General features: G+C 45.8%; 1 protein-coding gene across 1 annotated transcript; it reads left to right on the top strand.

Moving 5' to 3' along the window:
- The first annotated feature begins 15532 nt into the window (after positions 1 to 15532).
- LOC130428299 (uncharacterized) lies at positions 15533 to 16904 on the top strand. The gene has a single exon (XM_056756198.1). It carries the CDS (start codon positions 15903 to 15905, stop codon positions 16767 to 16769), a length of 867 nt encoding a protein of 288 aa, XP_056612176.1. The 5' UTR covers positions 15533 to 15902; the 3' UTR covers positions 16770 to 16904.
- Positions 16905 to 19524: the final 2620 nt, after the last annotated feature.

Raw genomic sequence — 19524 nt, 5'->3', positions numbered from 1 at the left:
ACCTAGAGCTATGGAGGTAGTTCATGAGTAGGAAATCTGTGATTGGGAGAAAGCCAAGGGGCTTGAGCAGCTCCCAGTGCCAGTAACGACGGAACAGGTAACCCCTTTCTGCAGCTACAGTCTCAGATTCAGGAGTTGGAAGACAGACATGATCAAATGATGTCTACACTTGCCAGTTTGAACACTGTTATTACGAGGTCCTATGTGTAGCAAATTGTTCCTTATTGTGGTGATTCTAGTAAAGATTCTCAGACTGTTGATGAATTCATTGACAAACTTGAACTAGTAATACTGGTATGGGGGCTGAGCGAAGAAGACAAGGTAGACTTTATCTTGTCGCATCCAAGGGGGTCAAAACTGGTGTTTAGGAGGAAGAGATACACACCTGCAAGACCTGTTTGTTTGCTTAAGGGCCGCTTTTGGGAAAAAACGGACAATCCCTCAACTGTTACACGCCTTTTATGCTCACAAACAGCGGGAGGGGGAAGAGCACCGAGAATACTCACACGCCTTGTCAACAATGTTAAATGCAGTGCAACAACAGTCGTCTACCGCGGTTCACGATGTGCAGCTAGCACTGAGGGACCAGTTTATCGAGGGGGTATGTGACATTATACTTTGTCATGAATTGCATAATGCAACATTATTCAAAGTCAGGGAAGAAGTGCTAATGTGGGGTTTGGAAGTACAACCCGTGGGGCCAGCGTTGCATGAAAAATCGTTACCTGATTGGCCATGGTACAGTGGGAGGTGTGGGCTAAGTGAGCGGACCTGCAGCTCCCTCAGATGACCTGAATGCGGTCTTGCCAGAGGTAGTTAAAGTAGTGGTGCACCAAGGGAAAGCAATTGGGGAGCTGTCCGTTGCTCTCTGTAACCTTATGACTCAAAGAGCTAATCCGGGCTCTGAAAAGCCTCAAAACGCTACGTTCAAGCCCAGATATACCCGAGACGCTCAGCCTATCTGTTTGAAGTGTGAAGGTGTGGGACACATAGCTCGGCAGTGTACCTCACAACATGAACATGAAGGGCATGTGAATCCGTCCGCAGAAGCACAAGTGCTGGGAAAGGCGGAAGGCGGTCCCTCCATTTCTTTGAGCCAAGCGATGAGAGGGGCTTCCCATGGCTCAAGCAACAGTACTTTGACAAAAGAAAGGTTTGTGGAATGTGCCGTAGGCGAATGTCCTGTGGTTGAAATCAGCATGGTTTATGTCTAGTATCTTTTAGACACAGGTAGCAATTTGAGCACATTGGCCGAAAGCTTCTTCAGAGGGTACTTACATGGTGAGGATGGGGATATGTATAGCACTATAAAGTGGCTCAGAATTACAGCTTCCAAAAAATTGCCACTCCCATATTTGGGGTACGTTGAGTTGGATATCCAAGCAATAGGGGTTGCGATACAGGGCTGCAGATTTTTGATAGTTTGCGACCAGGAGGATGGGGAGGCTGGTCAGTCACCCCCAGGCACTGTTTGCATGAACGTTGCTCAGCGTTGTAAGCAGCTCATCTTGGCCGAGTTTGATTGTGCCTTAGCCAGTACATTAGATTCTGATTGGCCAGCTGCTTTTAATATAGTACAAGAGGCAGCACTTGTCAGCTTGACCTCTACAGTCCGAGTAGCTTGAAGATTTAAGTGCCTGCAGCTTACAATTCCACAGTTCAGGTTAGGGTTATGATACTCGAGCCAAGGCCAACGTCATTGCTGGGAGATTGGTGTTAGTGCCCACAGTGGTAATCTCGGGCAAATGTGTGTTCCTGGTACAGGTGTTAAATCTAACACCCGAAGATGCCTGGCTGCCTCCTAAAGCTAGGATTGGGGTACTGTCCCAGGGTTGTCTGGATGAGGGCGGGTCCTCTGACGTATCCTTTCGGGGGTGGCTGGGGATCATGAATAAGTCACTGTCAGAGTAAGGTCAATGATAGAGACCTCAGGTGACTTAAATTGTCCTCCATACAGTGTGCAGATGTGGGGAACTCCTGAGCAACAGGCAGAGTTACGAGCATTGTTGTTTGCTATGAGCGATGAGGATCTTGGGTACAACGAACTGGTTAGGCAAGAGATCCATGTGACGGCTGAGGTTCCGGTAATACAGGCGGACACCTCCAAATCAAATTGTTGAAATTGTTTTTGTGTACTTGGATCATCTGTTGGTCTATTCCAGCACATTTGAGAGTTATCTGAGCAGGCTTGAAATGTTGCTTCATCGTTTAAAGGAGGCCAGATTGAAAGTCAAAGTGGAGAAGTGCCGTTTTCTCCAAAGTAAGGTGAGGTTTTTAGGGGATCTAGTGTCAGCTCAAGGGGTAGGCCCCGATCCTGGAAAAGTAAGCGCTGTAAAGCAGTGGCCAGTGTCTAGGACTGTAAAGGAACTGCAATCCTTCTTAGGCTCCTGCAGTAACTATTGCAGGTTAATCACAGGTTTATCTAAGGTTGCAGGGCCTTTAGATGATGTAGTCAATGTGTGCGCTGCACATGGTCATGGATCCCAGTGGGACAAAAAGTTCCAGGGTGCTTGGACGTCTGAGTGCAAGTAGGCATTCGAGCATCTAAAAGGGGAGTTCACTACCGCTCCAATGCTGGGTTTTGCAGAATTCTCTCGCCAGTAGTGTGGGACTGGGCGCTGTTTTGTACCAGTATCAAGTGGAGAGGAAAACAGTTATTGCATTTGCGAGCCTTAGGTTGAGAGGGGCTGAGCGAATTGACCGGAACTACAGAGGCATGAAGTTCGAACTCCTGGCTCTAAAGTGCACTGTAGTGGAGAAATTCCGGGGATATTTGCTGCCTTTGAGGTACAATACCGACCCGAGCGCTGCAACACTGCTGCCGATGCCCTCTCCCGGAGGACAAGTCCAGAAGAAGGGGATGTTCTGACTGAGGATGCAGAGTATGATGGTTGTGTGGCCATCTGCAATGAGTTTGCATGCCCGTCCCTTGGAGGTGGTCGCTGTTGACTTTACTACATTGGAGCCCACCTCTTATGGTCGTGAAAATGTCCTTGTGGTAACAGATGTTTTCACTAAGTTTAGCTAGGCGTTCCCTAGGCGGAACCAGAAAGCGGAGACTTCCGCCAAGGTCCTCCTAAAAGATGGGTTCCGCCACTTCGATCAAGGGAGGAATTTCGAAAGCGCGGCTATGGCAGAACTTTGTAAGTTTTATGGGGTTCAGAAGTCGAGAACCAGCCCATACCACCCGCAAGGGAATCCACAATGCGAGCGATTTTACATGTTGTTTGGCATACAACAACGCCTTCTAGTGGATGTGTTTTTGGGACAAAAACCTGAGGGGATCCCAGAGTTCAATTGGTTGTCTGTTCACAAAGAGCGACTCCATGACGCTCATGCTAAAGCGCGAGAATATGCTACACAAAAGGCAGCAGAGCAAGTTGCTAAGCATAAAAATGTGGTGTATTGTCCTGAAGTCTGCATTGGGCAGCAAGAATACCTAAGTCCCGCTCTGCCGGGAGAAATAAGATCCAGCACGCATTGGCGCCTGAGGTTTTCATAGTAAAAGACGTTCAAGGAACTACGTATGTTGTGGGGCTAAGAGGAGGAGGGATGCAGAAACGAGTGAACCGGTCAGAGTATTCAGAGATGGACAGTGTAGTCGTAGAGCAAATGTGGCCAAAAGAGAACAACAAAGCAACGCCTGATCAGTCAGATCCACAGGTAGATGTTGAGGAGCCGGCTGAATGTGAGGGTGTAGTTTAGACCTTGTAAGAGGGAGGAGTGGTAAAATGGAATCGTGGCAAAGAAGCAGTATCAACTGACTCTGTTACGGACGCTGTTGTGGAGTGTCCAGTTCCAGCTCATAGAAGAAGTTTGTTTTTGCCAGACAAGACTCGAGCACCAATGCCAGCGCCACGTCTGTCCCAAAGGCCGTCGGCAGGTAAACACAGTAATCCACATAATTTGTCCAAAACTGTTTGCAATGAGATATCATTCAGCCCAGATATTTTGTCTCAAGTATTAGCAGGCATAGTAATGTACACATCAGAAGGGCTTAAGGGTGCTGATGGCAATTAAATTGGCAGTCAATGTGGACGTAGACTCGAGGCAGGGGAGAGTGTAACAGGGACAACAATAGCCTACGGTTGACTTCTCCTCCATTGCTCAGGGGGGCGCTATTGTGTGCAGGTGTTTTGCAATGAATGGGGGAAGAAGCGTTAGGGAGATGTCTGGCGCTTACATAACCCTTTAGCGAGGTCCGAATCTCTTGCGTTTTTGGACGGAAACAAGGAATGTCTTGTTTAAGTGTGGTACAATAAGTAAGTGTGTGTGCTAAAATGTACAGGCCACAGTGTCAGAGATTGTGTGTAAGTATTTACATTTGTTTAAAAGTTTCATTCACAAGTCAGTGCGGTCTTCAGCGAGATACACCTCGCTGCAGCATGTAACACGGTGACGTCATGCACGTGGACATCATGCATGCTTTAGTGCGCATGCGCCTTAACTACTGTTGTCAGGCATTCGTTACTGCGCATGTGTGTTCTGTTTTCGCGGTTACGTCTTCAAATATTTTTATGTCATGAATATGTAAACTCAGACTTCGTACCTTATTAGAGTAAGTGCGTCTAAGGCAAGGCAAGGCAAGTTTATTTAAAAAGCACATTAAATACACAAGGGCAATTCAAAGTGCTTTACATAAAATGATTGACAAAGAGAAATAAGACGTATCATTAAAATGCTAATTATTTAAGATCACAATTGAAACTTTAGATTTTAAGAAACAATAAAACGGCAATAAAATTGAATTAAAAATGTTAGCCTATATATAAAAAGAAAAGAGCAAAACAAACAATTATGTGTATAAAGAAGTTGCAAAAAATAACTCTATCTAACATTTGTCGCGACCAGCTTGAGATGTGAAGTCTGTATGTGTGTTTGTGCGCCTGCATGAGAGCTCTCTGACTGAAGACCGACGATTACAGTTCTTTATGCTTTAAAATGGCTTGTATTTTTGAAATGGCGTAACTTAAAATGACGTGCAAATGCTCGATCAGCTCGATCAATTCCAAGAAACGCGTGTGCTGCTCGATTGCAGAGCAAAATCATTGTTATACTATGGATGTGAACTATACAGTTGAAAGAAAAAGTATGTGAACCCTTTGGGCTTACTTGGATTTATTCATAAATTGGTCATAAAATGTGTTCTGATCTTCATCTAAGTCACAACAATAGAGAAACACAGTCTGCTTAAACTAATACCGCACAAATATTATACGTTTTCATGTTTTTATTGAACACAACATGTAAACATTCATAGTGCAGAGTGGAAAAAGTATGTGAAACCCTAGGCTAATGACTTCTCTAAGAGCTAAATGGAGCCAGGAGTCAGCCAACCTGGGGTCCAATCAATGTGATGAGATTGGATGTGTTGATTAAAGCTGGCCTGTCCAATAAAAAACACACACCAGTTTTGAGTTTGCTGTTCTGAAGAAGCGTTGTCTGATGTGAACCATGCCTCGCACGAAAGAGCTCTCAGAAGACCAAGAATTGTTGACTTACATAAAGCCGGAAAAGGCTACAAAAGTATATCTAAAAGCCTTGATGTCCATCTGTCCACGGTAAGACAGATTGTCTACAAATGGAGAAAGTTCAGCACTGTTGCTACACTCCCTAGGCGTGGTCGTCCTGTAAAGATGACTGCAAGAGCACAGCGCAGAATGATAAATGAGGTGAAGAAGAATCCTAGAGTGTCAGATAAACACTTACAGAAATCTCTGGCACATGCTAACATTTTTGTTGACAAATCTACAATAAGGAAAACATCAAACAAGAATGGACTTCATGGGAGGACACCACGGAGGAAGCCACTGCTGTCCAAAAAAAACATTGCAGCACGTTTGAAGTTTGCAAAAGAGCACCTGGATGTTCCACAGCACTACTGGCAAAACATTCTGTGGACGGATGAAACCAAAATTGAGTTGTTTGGAAAGAACACACAACGCTATGTGTGGAGAACAAAAGGCACAGCACACCAACATCAAAACCTCATCCCAACTGTGAAATATGGTGGAGGGGGCATCATGGTTTGGGGCTGCTTTGCTGCCTCAGGCCCTGGACGGATTACTGTCATCGATGGAAAAATGAATTCCAAAGTTTATCAAGACATTTTGCAGGAAAACTTAAGACCATCTGTCCGCCAACTGAAGCTTAACAGAGGATGGACGATGCAACAGGACAACGACCCAAAGCATAGAAGTAAATCAACAACAGAATGGCTTCAACAGAAGAAAATACGCCTTCTGGAGTGGCCCAGTCAGAGTCCTGACCTCAACCCGATTGAGATGCTGTGGCATGACCTCAAGAGAGCGATTCACACCAGACATCCCAAGAATATTGCTGAACTGAAACACTTTTGTAAAGAGGAATGGTCCAAAATTTCTCCTGACCGTTGTGCAGGTCTGATCTGCAACTATAGGAAACGTTTGGTTGAGGTTATTGCTGCCAAAGGAGGGTCAACCAGTTATTAAACCCAAAGGTTCACATACTTTTTCCACCCTGCACTATGAACGTTTACAGTTGTGTTCAAAATTATTCAACCCCAAATGCTGTAAATGGTTTTAGGGAATTTAGTGTACATTTGTAATTGTATTCAGAATGAAATCCTACAAGGACTTCTTAAAGAACCATTTGCAACTAAAATGACATCAATTAGTTTTGTAATACAGTAGTAAGTGTTTCTTTTGTGAATTCTTCATTGACATAATTATTCAACCCCTTAAAGACTACCACTCTGATAGATCTGGATAGAAACATACATTGTTTCTTGTTTATTTCATTTTATTATTCTATTTCATTTATCCCATTTATTCCAATATTCATCATATGTATTCATTCATTTATTTTATTATTCACTATTATTCATTCCTTACTTTCCTGTTGTTTAACCTCATTGGGAGTTGTATTGTGTCTTATGATGATATGAGTATCCGTTGGTCTCCATCTCAAGGTCCATAATAATGTCATGAGACAATGTTTTGAAACTGTAATCTTGAATGGTTAAAAACACATATTGAATCTGTTTCTAGTCAGACGAAGTTTGGCAGAGCTTGACTGAGCATCAACACACAACTGAGATTATTCAATAAATCATTTGTCTGTCTATTTAACATCACTTCGTCTCCTGCCTGCTGTTCTTCCCTTCAGCTCTATATCTCCCTGGTGGTTGGGTTAAAGGATTGACTCACAACGGAGTTGATATCTCCAGGTTTAATTTGTTCCTGACGGAGAGAGATCTAGTGAAACTGGACTCAAAGTTTAGATCTATAAGATCTACAAGCCATATCTCATAGTTGGGTCTATCATATGGATGGAATGACAGCTGAACAACCGGACTTGTGACGGACGAGAGGTACGAAGGGAAACCCTGCATGTCTTCTCCTCATCGTGCTGCTGCAACTGGGGCGCGCCTACAGCAGTGTGAGTTGGTTGTTTGTCATCTCCATCTAAAGAATCAAAAGTAAATCGGTACCGTGGTTTAACACTGTGTGTGTTAGGGGATTGATTCTAATTGTTCATTATGGGTATGGCAATGTCAGGAAACAAAACTATAGACGAAAAGATGTCTGAAACTAAGGGTGATGTAGAGATTAGACTACACAAAATAGCAGGGGAATTGTCAGATAAATTATCTGAATGTTTTGACACTAAACAAACTGAGGCAGAAATAGTTGAAAAATGTAAGATCAAAGCTCAGAAAGGTGGGATTTGGGAGCCTAATGACATTAGGACAGTATGGAAAAAAATTGAGAGAATGAGGAAAAGAGATTCAAGGCAGGTTCCTTGGACTCTTGTTACCTTGTCTAAATGCAGGAAATGGGAAATGAAAATAGACAAAGATACCCATAACAGGGAGAAAGATGTTATGGAAAGCAAATTGAGGGGATTACAAGATAGGTGTGATGATTTAAAATCCCAGGTGGAAAACTGTAACGAAGAGAAGGAAGTTATGACTGTAGAAATAACAACTCTACAGGACAGGTGCAAGGAGTTCGAAGATCAGTTTTAACAGGCTAAAAAGGAGAAAAAGCAAAAACCTCCTTCTGTAAGAGAACGGAAAATCCTTAAATCCTGTGATACTGATTATGACACAGAGACTGATTCGGATGAATTTCAGGGAGCAAAGGCAAGACTCAGACCCTTGAGGGTTGATGTTAAAAAAGGCCAAAAGAAAACTGAAGTTTATATTCAGAAAACAAAAGATGGAAACGTGTTAATGGATCGTGAGATTCAGGGTCGTGATGAAGTCCATTACAAATATGTGGCTGCAAATGCCAAAGACGTGTTTAAATGGTCAAAAGAGGTTGGGGATGTGAGAAAAGATCCGAGGGCAGCATTAGCTCGACTGGAAGCTCTTAAAGAGGTGTTTTCTCTGTCAGAAAGAGATGGGTTCAGCATAGTCTCAGTGAATCTGTCAGCCGCAGACAGAAGGAATTTGAAGGAAGCTCTTGGTGATGTTTTATATGATGAGAGCATGGCAGACCCTAGATCAGAGATCGAAGGATGGAAAAGGCTTAAGATGTGGTGCAGAAAAGCACAACAGCAAAAGGTCGACTGGAATGAGATTAGCAGCTGCAAACAAAAAGCTAATGAGAATGTTGAGGATTACACTGAACGGATGTGTGAGACATTTTCAATGTTTTCAGGGCTAGATCAAAAGGGCGACCCTGTGAGCTTTATTAGGATCCCAGGAAAGGGAGGACCTTTGTTATCAGTTTGGCTTGATGGGTTACTACCTGAAATAAGAAAAGGTGTTTGTAACAGGAAAGAGGGTTTAGGTACTCCCTGTGACGAGTCACCCGTTGCGCAATCAGCGTCGCCATGGAGACAGGGGAAATCAACGAGACGCACCTGCAGGTCGTTCAAAGCACAATCCCAACAGCTATAAAAGCTGTTGGCATTCTGAGGGAAGGTGAGCTTGATCTCCACAAACCTTACTGAGCAACTTACTCAGGTCACGTATTGTCTTCCTCCTAGACTCCGAAGGCTGAAGGACGGACTGGATGACCAGATTCATATTGCCGGCTATAGTGCGGTCCCGGATATTCCCTTGGGCGTACACGTGTACGAGGCTCCGAGACAACTACCACTTTTCCCCTACCCGGAGATCACCAGCACCCTCGACCGGCACCATCTTGGGGCATTCCCCTGTCTCGTTTGGAACCTTCAATAAAAGTACCCTCCGGGGCCGTTTATTGTACCTGTTGTGTCTGGTCGTTGTTCTCCCCGTGACATTTGGTGGAGAATGCGGGCATAGCAACGACACGTAGGCTACGATTACCTCACCCCGGATACTTACAATATTTTTAATTTTTATTTTTTCCTCTCTCTCTCTCTCTCTGTGCATCCTGCAGGACACGTGCAGCTCTCTCTCTTTCAAGATGGAGGACATTATCCGACGCCTGGCTGAAGTTGTGGTACGCCAGCAACGGTTTACAGAGCAACTGGCCAGCCGGCAGGAACAGACAGACCAGACCCTGGGTATGATCCGAGAGGGTATGGCTGCCCGAACATCTTTGCCAGAAACGAGAACTGCGGCCCATCAGCTGTTGACGAAACTGACGTACCATGACGATAAAGAGGCCTATTTACATATTTTCGAGGTAGTAGCAACGAGGGAAGCCTGGAACAAGGCCGAGTGGGCGAGGATTCTAGCACCACTTCTGTCCGGCGAAGCTCAGCGGGCCTACCATGCCATGCGACCACCCACCAGCGAGGACTACGAAGCTCTTAAACGGGAGATCCTCGCCAGGGTGGGTCTCTCCCCTATCAGTGCCGCCCAGAAGTTCCAGCAATGGACGTACCAGGAACGCATCCCAGTGAGAGCCCAGGCGGCCCAATTGTCCCGGCTGGCACATCTTTGGCTAATGACCGGAGAACCCTCAGCCCTCCTAGTGGCGGAGCGCGTAGTGGTAGACAGGCTGTTAAGAGCTCTACCCCGACGTTTCCGAATGGCCGTCAGCATGAGAGGACCATCCACCCTACGCGAGGTCGTGGAAGCGGTAGAGTTGGCAGAGGCATCAGTAGCCAGAGAGGCCGGAGAGAGAGAGCTGGCATGGCCCCGGAGGGGAAACCCTAATTGGCGATCGCTGGAGGGCACCTCGAGGCCAGTTCATCAACCCCAAGCAGCTACGCCACGGGATGAGCCGAAGCCTACAGAACAGACTTCCGCGGGAAACCCCCCTATGTGGCTCGCTGGCTGTGCGGTACACACCAGACCGTGCCGTCGGGAGCTCCTCGGCGGATGGTCCGGGGAGATGGGCGACCCATCACCGCTACGCTGGACTACGGTAGCTCGGTCACCCTGGTACAGCCCGGCATAGTGCGGCCAGTGGGTCGCGAGGGGCGACTACAGAGAGCCCGAGCCAAAAAGGAGAGGAAGCCCCGACCCGTTCTGATGGCCACCGAAAGCGAAAAGGAGGGTGAGGGTCCTGACCATAATCTGTTCACTGACCTATACCAACAAGTGACCATAGGGGGATTGTTTGGACGGGAACAACGGGAGGACCCCAGGCTACAAAATTGTTGGGGCCAGGTGAGAGTAGTGGACGGAGAAGACCGTCAGCCCGGTCCACACCCGGTTCCCCATTTTGTTATTAAACAGGGGTTGTTGTACTGCGCCGCTATGAGGCGGGGGGAGGAGAAACTCTTGTTGGTGGTACCTGCAACCAAAACAGCAACGGTGATGGAGCTAGCTCACACACACCCCATGGCCGGACATATGGCTGCAGCGAACACCATACAGCGTATCCGAGATCGTTTTGTCAAAGCTGCCCCACATGCCAGCAGACTTCACCCGAACGACCACCCCCAGTCCTCTCATACGCCTACCAGTAATCGAGGTGCCCTTCGAACGCATCGGGATGGACCTGGTAGGACCGCTGCCGAAGTCTGCCCGGGGGCACGAGTATATCCTCGTAGTGGTGGACTACGCTACCCGGTATCCGGAGGCCATTCCATTAAGAAAAGCAACGTCGAAAGCGATAGCCAAGGAGCTGTTTCTACTCTACAGCCGAGTAGGCATCCCCACTGAAGTCCTGACTGACCAGGGGACCCCGTTTATGTCCCGGCTGATGGCGGACCTCTGCCGCCTTCTCAAAGTGAAACAACTCCGGACCTCTGTGTATCATCCCCAAACTGACGGTCTGGTGGAGAGATTTAACCAGACGTTGAAGAGGATGCTCCGCCGAGTGGTGGCAGAGGATGGGTGCGACTGGGACTTGTTACTTCCCTACGTGCTTTTTGGCGTACGAGAAGTGCCCCAGGCGTCCACTGGGTTTACGCCATTCGAGCTTCTGTTCGGTCGACAACCCCGCGGCCTTTTGGACATCGCCCGTGATGCCTGGGAACAGCAACCTGCCCCCCACCGGTCTCTGATCGAGCACGTACAGCAGATGAGATCCCGCATAGACAGAGTGATGCCTATTGTTCGGGAACACCTCGTCGAGTCCCAGCGCGCCCAGAAACGGTGGTATGATCGGCCTGCCCAGCCACGGGAGTTCCAACCAGGAGACCGAGTGTTGGTGCTGATCCCTACAGCCACATCCAAGTTCTTGGCCTCCTGGAAGGGACCCTACGTTATAGTGGAGAAGGTCGGGCCGGTCAACTACCGTGTCCGTCAGCCGGGAAGAAGACGAGAGGAGCAGCTGTACCACATTAATTTACTGAAGAAGTGGATCCCCACCCCAGCCCTGTTGACGATTTCCGTTCCAGAAGAACCACCAGTCATCCCAATGGGAGAACAGCTGTCTCCTCTCCAAAAGAAAGATCTACAGACCCTGGTCAGTCAGTTCCGAGATGTATTCTCAGAAAAGCCCGGGCAGACTCGAATAACCCAGCACGAAGTTCGAACACCACCCGGAGTCATCATCAGACAGCGGCCCTACCGGGTACCAGAGGCTCGTCGGTTGGCTATAGAGGAGGAAATCAACAGGATGAAAATGCTTGGAGTGATAGAGCCCTCCCGCAGCCCTTGGTCCAGTCCCATCGTGATGGTCCCAAAACCAGACGGCACTCTCCACTTTTGCAACGATTTTCGGAAGCTCAACGAGGTATCCAGCTTCGACGGGTAGCCAATGCCCCGGTTGGATGAACTCCTGGACCGGCTAGGGAAGGCCCGGTACATTACAACACTTGACTTAACAAAAGGGTATTGGCAGGTGTCCCTGTCCCCAGCCTCCAAGGAAAAAAACGCATTCAGCACCCCAGGGGGACATTGGCAATATAGAGTCCTACCTTTTGGACTGCATGGGGCACCGGCCACCTTCCAGAGGATGATGGATATTTTGCTTCGTCCACATCAACCATATGCTGCAGCCTACATTGATGATGTAGTCATCCACTCGGGGATCTGGGATGAGCACCTGGACCGATTGCGGAGAGTGCTGATGGACCTACGGAAGGCAGGCTTGACGGCGAATCCCAAGAAGTGCCACCTCGGACTCGCCGAAGCCCAGTACTTGGGATACAGGGTCGGGGGAGGTCTTATCCAACCCCAGATGAAGAAGGTGGAAGCCGTCCGGGATGCCCCTCGACCCCGTAACAAATCTCAGGTACGTGCCTTCCTGGGGCTAGCAGGGTACTATAGGTGCTTTATCCCCAACTTTTCGTCCATAGCCAGCCCCCTGACCAACCTGACCAGGAAGGGGCAGCCAGAGAACGTGAAGTGGACACCGGAGGCGGAACAGGCATTCCAGGTACTGAAGAAGGCCCTTTCGTCATCCCCAGTACTACATGCGCCGGATTTTGGCTGCCCCTTCATACTCCAGACCGATGCTTCCAATACCGGAATAGGAGCGGTCCTGTCACAGACCCGGGGTGGGGCTGAGCACCCGGTGGTATACATCAGCCGCAAACTCACCCCGGCGGAAAGTCGGTATGCCACAGTCGAGAGGGAGGCCCTGGCCATAAAGTGGGCAGTCCTGGAGCTACGCTATTACCTCCTGGGACGGAAGTTCACGTTAGTAACGGACCACGCACCACTCCAGTGGATGGCCAAAGCTAAGAACAATAACACACGAGTAAGAAGATGGTTTTTAGCGCTCCAGGACTTCCACTTTACTGTGGTACATCGAGCCGGGACCTCCCACGGGAATGCAGACGGTCTGTCGAGGATCTGGTCAGGGTGGACCACTAGGTCAGGTGACACTCAAACCCCCCCACACATATTTCCATCTCCTTACAGGACGGCCCAGGCGAACAAGGCAACGCTTGGGGGGGGGAGTGTGACGAGTCACCCGTTGCGCAATCAGCGTCGCCATGGAGACAGGGGAAATCAACGAGACGCACCTGCAGGTCGTTCAAAGCACAATCCCAACAGCTATAAAAGCTGTTGGCATTCTGAGGGAAGGTGAGCTTGATCTCCACAAACCTTACTGAGCAACTTACTCACGTCACGTATTGTCTTCCTCCTAGACTCCGAAGGCTGAAGGACGGACTGGATGACCAGATTCATATTGCCGGCTATAGTGCGGTCCCGGCAATATGACGGGACCGTACACGTGTACGAGGCTCTGAGAACGACTACCACTTTTCCCCTACCCGGAGATCACCAGCACCTTCGACCGGCACCATCTTGGTGCATTCCCCTGTCTCGTTTGGAACCTTCAATAAAAGTACCCTCCGGGGCCGTTTATTGTACCTGTTGTGTCCGTGTCGTTGTTCTCCCCGTGACATCCCACAGACACTAATTTCACTGTTGATGATTTGATGAAAACTGCAAGTGATGTAGCTCGAGCAGAGAGCCAAGCCTCAAAATCAATGCGGTCTTTGAAAGCAGATTCTGAAAATCGGTCCAGAAATACTGTGCCAAAGAATGTTTGCATGCGTTGTGGAAAAAGGGGACACTGGGAAAAAAATTGCTATGCAATGATAAAGCAGAGTGTTGGGCAAAGTTTTCCGCCTCCTTCCCCTCCTCCCAATGTTTCAAATGTCTTAGATCCAGTTTATCAGTTTGCTCAGCTTTCCAGTGAGACACAACAAAGGCTGTTGGGTGCTGTCCAACAGCCAGCTGCAGAGGTACGGGAAAAATTGGGTCACCACTGTCTCAGGGACTTGGAGGCAGTGGTTATGCATAAGTCAGATGGCTTATATGTGAGGGCCCACATTCTTAACACACAAACAGACGTAGATTTCCTAATTGATACTGGTGCAGAGTTAACTGTGATTCCATCAGGTTATCTTTCAAATGTTTTGATGACAACAGAAACCATTCATGTAACAGGTGCAACAGGGAAGGGAACATTTTTAACAAAAACACAGCCGATAACGTTTTTGTTTGGGGCCAAAGAAATCAATGCTGCAGTTTGGGTGGGTGAAGTCACTCAACCATTATTGGGGTTGGATGTGTTGCTAACTCTAAATTCAAACTTTGAATTCAAGGAGGGCAAAGTAACCTAGAGCTTGAGAACATTGGTCAAAGCTGATTTACGATCCCATGCGATTTGGACAGATAATAAAACAGATTGTGGGTTACTTGTTATGGAACCTGTCACATTTACAGGGATAGCGCCCCCTTGCACTAAGCAGTATCCCCTCAACCCTGCTGCCATGAAGGGCATTATGCCAGTGATTGAACATCTTGAGGAGAAAGGCATTATTGTTAAGATCAACAGCCCAAGCAACAGTACTGTGTGGCCTGTAAAGAAACCTGATGGTTCATGGAGACTCACAATTGACTACAGGGTAGCAAATCAGTACATTGATAAGATCACTCATCTCGTAGCTGACCCAACCACTATATTCAGTTTGATTAAACCAGAACACAAATGGTTTTCAGTGATTGATATGGCTAATGGATTTTGGTCAGTGCCACTTGCTAAAGATGTGCAATCATGGTTTGCTTTCACAGTTCAGGGTCAGCAATTCACGTTTATTCGTCTTCCTCAAGGCCTCCATAAAGCCCCCACTATTTACCATCAGGCTCTACATAGACACATGAAAGAATTTGAGTCAACATCAGTTGTTATCCAGTTCATTGATGATATGCTGGTCTGTTCAGAGAATGAAGCTGAACAAGAGAGAGATGTCAGGCGGCTGCTTGATTTTCTGCACAGCAAAGTTCACAGAGCGAATCTGAAAAAGGCTCAGCTATGTCAGAGTGAGGTAATCTATCTAGGGCAGAGTTTGTCTCAGGGTTAGAGGAAAATAACAACAAGCCGCTGCGAGGCTGTTAAAAGACATCCTGTTCCCAAAACAATCAGAGAGTTAAGATCTTTCCTGGGTCTCTGTAACTACAATCGTAGTTGGATTGAAAACTATGCAGAGAAAACACAACCTTTAAACGATTTGTTGAAAGGGAATCCCAGAGCACAGGACTTAGTTGACTGGCATCCTGATACTCACTTATGTTTTGAGAATTTGAAACAGACTTTGTGTGTAGCTCCAGCTTTGGGAATACCAGATCACAGGAAATCATTCACATTGCATGTTCATGAACAAAAAGGTTACATGACCTCCGTGTTAACTCAGGAATGGGGAGATCAGAATGAACCTATGGGGTATTATTCTCAGCAACTTGACACAGTAGCTGGAGTCGGACTGGAGTTCGTCTGAGAAACCGGCGGTTTCCGGTTCCTGATTGCATCGCTGCCGGCGGCTAGTTTGTATCCTCTGACACTTGCTTCACCTCACATTTGTTCTTGGTCTTATTATTAGTGTATTTTACTATCGTTACATATCACTGTCGTTGCCGAATTATTTATAACTTTATATTTTAAACCTATATTCATTGAAACGTAACGCCGCTAGCATATTAGCGTGTTAGCTTGCCTTCTGTTGACATTGTGAAACATTATCTCCCCCTATTTGTCTTGTGTGCTAACTGTTTCTCTTTTTAAGTGTATATACTAAGACTCATCAAGCAACCTTGGTAAGTTAGGATTGCACTTCATACCCGGTGAGTTATGGCTTCTATTCCTATTGTTGTTACTTGCACCTCATGTCATATGTTTAGTTTAGCCTTCTCTGTCAGCGGCGAGGGTTTTACATGTGATAAATGCAGGGAAGTAGTTAGGCTGACGGAGAAGATTTTAGAATTAGAGTCTCGCATCCAATCTTTATTTGAGGATAGTAAGAGTGTAAGAACCGTAGAAAACACTTCGGATGCGAGCAATGTTAGCGCACACAGCTCGGTTCCGGTTGAAAATCCCCTGCAGCTGGGAAACTTTGTGACGGTGAGACGGCATAGTCGCAGGACAAAACATCACTCAACCGTTCCGATTAAAGTCTCGAACAGGTTTGCCCCGCTCAGTGACGCACCGACTGAGAAACCTGCTGAAAGTGCCCTAGTGATCGGTGATTCTATTGTCCGGAACGTTAACATAGAGGCACCAGCCACCATAGTCAAATGTTTACCGGGAGCCAGAGCGCCTGACATCAAGTCAAACTTAAATGTGCTGGCTAAGGCTAATCGTAAATACAGTAAGATTGTTATTCATGTCGGCACAAATGATGTTAGACTCCGTCAATCGGAGATCACTAAAGATAATATTAAAGAGGTGTGTGAGCTCGCAAAAACGATGTCAGACACTGTAATATTCTCTGGCCCCCTTACTGCTTACCGTGGTGATGAGATTTATAGCAGATTATCATCACTAAATGGCTGGTTGTCTGAGTGGTGCCTGCAGAATAATATAGATTTTATAAATAACTGGAAGAGTTTTGAGGGCAGACCTGACCTGTTGAAACGAGATGGTCTCCATCCCTCCTGGGATGGGGTTTCCCTCCTCTCTAGAAATTTGGCACACAGTCTTAATAATGCTAAAGTCTGACTACCTGGGGCCCAGGTCAGGAAAGAGACAGAATGGCTTAACCAACTGTCTGCTTGCCGTCTCGCGTTACAGAATACACAAAATATACAACATGTAATAATCCCTTCTTACAAACAACATAAAATAGAGACTGTGTCTGTCCCCCGGATTAGCAAACATAAGATATTGCGTAAACCTCTTGAAAGTAATTTAATAAACGTTAAACAAATCAAACATGAACAAAATACAGATAATCAGCTGTTACGACTCGGATTGCTTAATATTAGATCTCTCTCAAATAAAGCACTTTTTGTTAACGATTTGATAACCGATCATAAAATAGACATGCTTTGTTTGACAGAAACATGGCTAAAGCCAGATGATTTTATTACTCTAAATGAATCCGTTCCCCATGATTATTACTATAAACACGAGCCTCGTCTAAAAGGTAGAGGGGGAGGTGTCGCTGCACTTTACAAGAATTCTTTTATTACCTCTCAGAAGTCTAATTTTAAGTACAGTTCTTTCGAAGTCATGGTACTTCACGTATCGACACCTAATACTAAGGACAAAACATTTTTAAAATTTATTCTAGCTATTGTATATAGGCCTCCAGGGCACCACACAGATTTTATTAAAGATTTTGGTGGGTTCTTATCAGAACTAGTACTGGCCGCAGATAGAGTCCTTGTCGTCGGTGACTTTAATATCCATGTAGACAATGATACAGATGCCTTGGGACTGGCTTTCAAAGACACTCTTAACTCCATGGGCGTTAGTCAACATGTGTCAGGACCCACTCACCTTCGTAATCATACTTTAGATTTAATACTTTCTTATGGTATAAATGTGGACGATGTTAAAATCGTTCAGCAGAGTGAAGATATTTCGGATCATTATCTGATATTATGTTTGCTTCAATGGCCTACGGCTGCAAATCAAACTCCTTGTTACAAATATGGTAGAACGATTACTTCAACTACCAAAGATGCGTTTCTCGATAATCTGCCTGAATTGTCTAAAATATCCAGCATGAGTAATAACGTTGACGATTTTGACACTACTATTGAAAATTTTAACTCTACTTTCTCGGAAATATTAGACACAGTTGCTCCTCTGCGTTTAAAGAAAATTAAAAATAGCAGCCCAACACCGTGGTATAATGAACACACTCAGACTCTAAAAAAAGCATCCCGTAAAATGGAGCGCAACTTTAAGAAAACGAATTTAGAGGTATTTCGTATAGCATGGAAGGATAGTACTCGAAATTACAGGAATGCAATAAAAACGTCTAGATCCGCCTACTTTTCAACACTAATAGAGGAAAACCATCACAACCCTAGGTTCTTATTTAACACCGTGGCTAAATTAACAAAAAATAAGTCGTCATCGACGTCAGATTCTGATTATCAGCATAACAGTGATGAATTTATGAACTACTTCACAAGTAAAATCCAAGATATAAGAGAAAAAATTATAACAATGCAACCTGTAGTGAAATCCGCTGAACAAACTAACTACAGCACCCCTAAGGAGAAATTGCAATTATTTTCTACAGTAGATCACGATGAACTGTCTAAAATCATTAAATCATCTAAATCATCAACATGCATGCTAGACCCTATACCTACAGAACTACTGAAAGAAATGCTCCCCGAAATTATAGATCCTCTTCTTAGTATTATTAACTCATCTCTGACATTAGGACATGTGCCTAAAGCATTTAAGGTGGCTGTTATAAGGCCTCTTTTAAAAAAAACCAAACTCGACCCTAAAGAACTAGGGAATTACAGGCCTATATCGAATTTACCTTTTATATCTAAAGTTCTGGAAAAAGTAGTTTCAACTCAATTATGCTCCTTCCTCCAAAGGAATGACATTAATGATGAATTCCAGTCTGGATTTCGAGCATGTCACAGTACAGAGACTGCTTTGATCAGAGTTACAAATGATCTGCTTTTAGCGTCTGACCGTGGCTGTATTTCGTTATTGGTGCTGCTAGACCTCAGTGCTGCATTTGACACCATTGACCACAGCATACTTCTACATAGACTCGAAAATTACGTCGGCATTAACGGAATAGCATTGAAATGGTTTAAGTCTTATTTATCCGACCGTTTTCAATTTGTAGCAATAAACAATGAGGTGTCCCGCAAATCACAAGTCCAGTACGGTGTACCACAGGGCTCAGTCTTGGGACCCCTGCTCTTCGCATTATACATGCTACCTCTAGGAGATATAATAAAGCGACACGGAATTAGCTTTCACTGTTATGCTGATGATACTCAACTTTATATTTCCTCGATGCCTCATGAAACCCAGCAGTTTCATCGAATAAAGGATTGCATAGTTGACTTAAAAATGTGGATGAGTAACAATTTTTTACTACTAAACTCGGACAAAACAGAAGTGTTACTTACTGGACCGAAAACTGCTATGCGTAACAACCAAGAATACTGCTTAACGATTGACGGATGCTCCATAAAATCCTCGTCATCAGCTAAGAATCTTGGCGTTGTATTTGACAGTACTCTCTCCATCTTAAGAATATATCTAAATTACGTCATATGCTGTCACTGTCAGATGCAGAGAAATTAATTCATGCATTCATGACATCAAGACTAGATTACTGTAATGCACTTCTAGGTGGTTGCCCTGCGGGCCTATTACAAAAACTGCAACTGGTTCAAAACGCGGCAGCTCGAGTTCTTACACGTACAAAAAAGTATGAGCATATAACCCCGGTTCTGTCAACCTTGCACTGGTTACCTATAAA

This window comes from Triplophysa dalaica, chromosome 9 (assembly GCF_015846415.1).
Source record: "Triplophysa dalaica isolate WHDGS20190420 chromosome 9, ASM1584641v1, whole genome shotgun sequence".
In the NCBI taxonomy this organism is placed as follows: Eukaryota; Metazoa; Chordata; class Actinopteri; order Cypriniformes; family Nemacheilidae; genus Triplophysa; species Triplophysa dalaica.
The sequence above is the reverse complement of the archived record's forward strand: the minus strand, read 5'-3'. Positions and strand labels throughout refer to the sequence as shown.